The sequence below is a fragment of the Teleopsis dalmanni genome, unplaced genomic scaffold, assembly GCF_002237135.1.
Source record: "Teleopsis dalmanni isolate 2A unplaced genomic scaffold, ASM223713v2 unscaffolded_contig_2947, whole genome shotgun sequence".
NCBI lineage: Eukaryota > Metazoa > Arthropoda > Insecta > Diptera > Diopsidae > Teleopsis > Teleopsis dalmanni.
The window spans coordinates 781-5494 of record NW_024034329.1 but is presented as its reverse complement, the minus strand read 5'-3'; the positions used below and the strand labels follow the sequence as shown (position 1 = coordinate 5494).

Here is a 4714-nt window from a genome sequence, read left to right as displayed (position 1 = left end):
ATATACATTTTTATTACTTATTGATAACGAAATCAACATTTCGTTAATAGCAACAGAAATAGAGGAACCTAGATTCGAGTAATAAAACCTCTACCTACGTCGTACGTCCTACCATAGCCAACTTTTCACTGCTCTTATCAAATAAATTTATTGTAGGACTGGACCTGGAATCCGGCGAGCAACACCTCGCCCAGAAAGGTTCGTTACAATTGGCGCCCGAGCAGGGACAGTGGAAACAGATACCAGTTAACATCGTCATTTTCTTTTACCATGGGACAGTATTCTTATCTCCAGACAGTTGAACAAGTCGAGAAATGGTGTGTTAAATTTAATGGTAGTAAGAACCCGTTGGGCTTTAACGAAAACATTGAAGAACTTGCAGACGTCTATGGCATCGTCATAAATCTAGTTTCCAAGATAATGCCTATACTGCTCGAAGATAAAGCACTAATGTGGTATCGCTACAACAATAAGCATTGGCAGCTATGGACAAGTTTTAAGGCCGATTTCCTAAATTTCTTTTTGCCACCTAGATATTATGAAAAATTAGCAGATGAAATAGGATCTCGACGTCAAAGGCCACCAAAAAGCTTTAAGGGTTATTTAATTATCATTAAAGATCTGATGCGACATGCTGGCATGGATCAAAATTCGCAACTAGAACGAATATATCACAACATGGTCACTAACTGCCAAAAGTATATCAAACGTCAAGATTTCGAGACTTTAGAAGAACTAATTTTACTAACCGATGTATTCGAAGCACTTGGCACAGAGCAGGTTAAAACATGTCGAAGCGATGGTCAAGAAGAAGCGCTCATCAGGCTCACAGTAGTCGAGTATTCACAAGTGATCCCGTTACAGAAACCCATTAAATGATCCCCGCAGTCTAAATATCGAGTCACATTCCAAATCAAGCACATCAATGCAAAGCACACAAGGTCAGATTTATCCAGAGCAACATCCTCAATATTCTCAATCAAAAGAAAGGATTCATGCCCAAGCACATGAAGTACAATATCAGCAAGATCTGCAACGCAAAGAAAGTCTGCAAGTTGTTAATCGGATTTACAATACGCAAGATCAAGTAAAATTACAATTGCAAGTACAAGACATAGAACCACAACGAGATCCACAGTTGCGCGTAGAACAACCGATTATACTCTCGACTAAATTAGTGGCAACCTCATCACTTCCCGTACCTCAAGGACAAACACTAGCAGAGACTTCGCTAATACTACGTTCGCAGAAACAAGATACTCCAGCGCAACAAGGACAAGAATATGATATGAGTATGGAAACCATTACCAGACAAGTTAAGGTGATTGACGAAACACCAAGTACTAGCCAATCATCGCATCAACTATCAGAAACTCGTACAGAAAAGGTTTTGGAAAAACGCATCAGCCCACCAGAACAGCTATCACAGCCACATCCAAGAAAACTTGATTGTATGCACCAGAATGACAAAGTAAACAGCGCTCCGAATCAAATTAGAAAATGGTGTCTTGGAATTCAGAATTCTGGTAGTATAGCCATGAATGTAGTCCAAGACAAGTTCTTTAAAATCTTCAAAAATCCAAGGAAACGAACAAGGAATCATTCGACGAGGTAATCAGAGTTCGTCAACTCTATGGAAAAATCGGAGAAGTGTAACATAAAATTTATAGCTCTTAAATTGTACAACACAAAATATAATAAAACACTAACAAAATTGATATTGGAGATGGTATTAAAACCCACCTCCAAATTTAATACAAAATAAAAACATCAGAACAATAATAAAAACTTGTAAACAACACACCGTTGTAGTTACAAGAACAAAACTACAGTATGCTTCGCACCTCGCGGATATAAAAGGCGAAGCAAAAGCACAAGAAAGACATTCAGCGAGGTATCGAGCTAAAGAAAAGTCGCTTCAAAACATATGTGCTGAAACATCAAGAATCGAAATTTACATCTCGATTCCCATTTTTTTTTATATAATAGAAATACACATTTCTATTACAATAACTTTTAATAACGAAATTAACATTTCGTTAGTAGTAAGAGAAATATACATTTCTGTTACTTATTTGTTCATAACGAAATCAAATTTTCGTTAATAGAATAATCGGTAAGGTGGTATTTACACATGAATATTATCACCCATACCAAATCCGCGGCTAAAGAAATCAACATTTCACTAGTAGCCCCGTAGAATAGAAATATACATTTCTGTTATTTACTTGTTTATAAGACAACGTTTCGCTAGTATAGAAATATACATTTCTATTATTTACTTGTTTATAAGACAAGATTTCGCAGTAGCCCCGTAGAATAGAAATATACATTTCTATTATTTACTTGTTTATAAGACAACGTTTCGCTAGTATAGAAATATACATTTCTATTATTTATTTGTTTATAAGACAAGATTTCGCAGTAGCCCCGTAGAATAGAAATATACATTTCTGTTATTTACTTGTTTATAAGACAACGTTTCGCTAGTATAGAAATATACATTTCTATTATTTATTTGTTTATAAGACAAGATTTCGCAGTAGCCCCGTAGAATAGAAATATACATTTCTATTATTTACTTGTTTACATTTCTATTATTTACTTGTTTATAAAGTAACATTTCGCTAGCAGTCCCGTAGAATAGAAATATACATTTCTATTACTTATTGATAACGAAATCAACATTTCGTTAATAGCAACAGAAATAGAGGAACCTAGATTCGAGTAATAAAACCTCTACCTACGTCGTACGTCCTACCATAGCCAACTTTTCACTGCTCTTATCAAATAACTTTATTGTAGGACTGGACCTGGAATCCGGCGAGCAACACCTCGGCCAGAAAGGTTCGTTACAATTGGCGCCCGAGCAGGGACAGTGAAAACAGATACCAGTTAACATCGTCATTTTCTTTTACCATGGGACAGTATTCTTATCTCCAGACAGTTGAACAAGTCGAGAAATGGTGTGTTAAATTTAATGGTAGTAAGAACCCGTTGGGCTTTAACGAAAACATTGAAGAACTTGCAGACGTCTATGGCATCGTCATAAATCTAGTTTCCAAGATAATGCCTATACTGCTCGAAGATAAAGCACTAATGTGGTATCGCTACAACAATAAGCATTGGCAGCTATGGACAAGTTTTAAGGCCGATTTCCTAAATTTCTTTTTGCCACCTAGATATTATGAAAAATTAGCAGATGAAATAGGATCTCGACGTCAAAGGCCACCAAAAAGCTTTAAGGGTTATTTAATTATCATTAAAGATCTGATGCGACATGCTGGCATGGATCAAAATTCGCAACTAGAACGAATATATCACAACATGGTCACTAACTGCCAAAAGTATATCAAACGTCAAGATTTCGAGACTTTAGAAGAACTAATTTTACTAACCGATGTATTCGAAGCACTTGGCACAGAACAGGTTAAAACATGTAGAAGCGATGGTCAAGAAGAAGCGCTCATCAGGCTCACAGTAGTCGAGTATTCACAAGTGATCCCGTTACAGAAACCCATTAAATGATCCCCGCAGTCTAAATATCGAGTCACATTCCAAATCAAGCACATCAATGCAAAGCACACAAGGTCAGATTTATCCAGAGCAACATCCTCAATATTCTCAATCAAAAGAAAGGATTCATGCCCAAGCACATGAAGTACAATATCAGCAAGATCTGCAATGCAAAGAAAGTCTGCAAGTTGTTAATCGGATTTACAATACGCAAGATCAAGTAAAATTACAATTGCAAGTACAAGACATAGAACCACAACGAGATCCACAGTTGCGCGTAGAACAACCGATTATACTCTCGACTAAATTAGTGGCAACCTCATCACTTCCCGTACCTCAAGGACAAACACTAGCAGAGACTTCGCTAATACTACGTTCGCAGAAACAAGATACTCCAGCGCAACAAGTACAAGAATATGATATGAGTATGGAAATCATTACCAGACAAGTTAAGGTGGTTGACGAAACACCAAGTACTAGCCAATCATCGCATCAACTATCAGAAACTCGTACAGAAAAGGTTTTGGAAAAACGCATCAGCCCACCAGAACAGCTATCACAGCCACATCCAAGAAAACTTGATTGTATGCACCAGAATGACAAAGTAAACAGCGCTCCGAATCAAATTAGAGAATGGTGTCTTGGAATTCAGAATTCTGGTAGCATAGCCATGAATGTAGTCCAAGACAAGTTCTTTAAAATCTTCAAAAATCCAAGGAAACGAACAAGGAATCATTCGACGAGGTAATCAGAGTTCGTCAACTCTATGAAAAAATCGGAGAAGTGTAACATAAAATTTATAGCTCTTAAATTTTACAACACAAAATATAATAAAACACTAACAAAATTGATATTGGAGATGGTATTAAAACCCACCTCCAAATTTAATACAAAATAAAAACATCAGAACAATAATAAAAACTTGTAAACAACACACCGTTGTAGTTACAAGAACAAAACTACAGTATGCTTCGCACCTCGCGGATATAAAAGGCGAAGCAAAAGCACAGGAAAGACATTCAGCGAGGTATCGAGCTAAAGAGAAGTCGCTTCAAAACATATGTGCTGAAACATCAAGAATCGAAATTTACATCTCGATTCCCATTTTTTTTTATATAATAGAAATACACATTTCTATTACAATAACTTTTAATAACGAAATTAACATTTCGTTAGTAGTAAGAGAAATATACATTTC

At 36.2% G+C, this 4714-nt stretch overlaps 1 protein-coding gene across 1 annotated transcript; it reads left to right on the top strand.

The window, feature by feature from the left end:
* Nucleotides 1-925: 925 nt before the first annotated feature.
* Nucleotides 926-1615, top strand: LOC119664925 (putative mediator of RNA polymerase II transcription subunit 26). The gene has a single exon (XM_038074271.1). It carries the CDS (start codon nucleotides 926-928, stop codon nucleotides 1613-1615), a length of 690 nt encoding a protein of 229 aa, XP_037930199.1.
* The last annotated feature ends 3099 nt before the right edge of the window (nucleotides 1616-4714 follow it).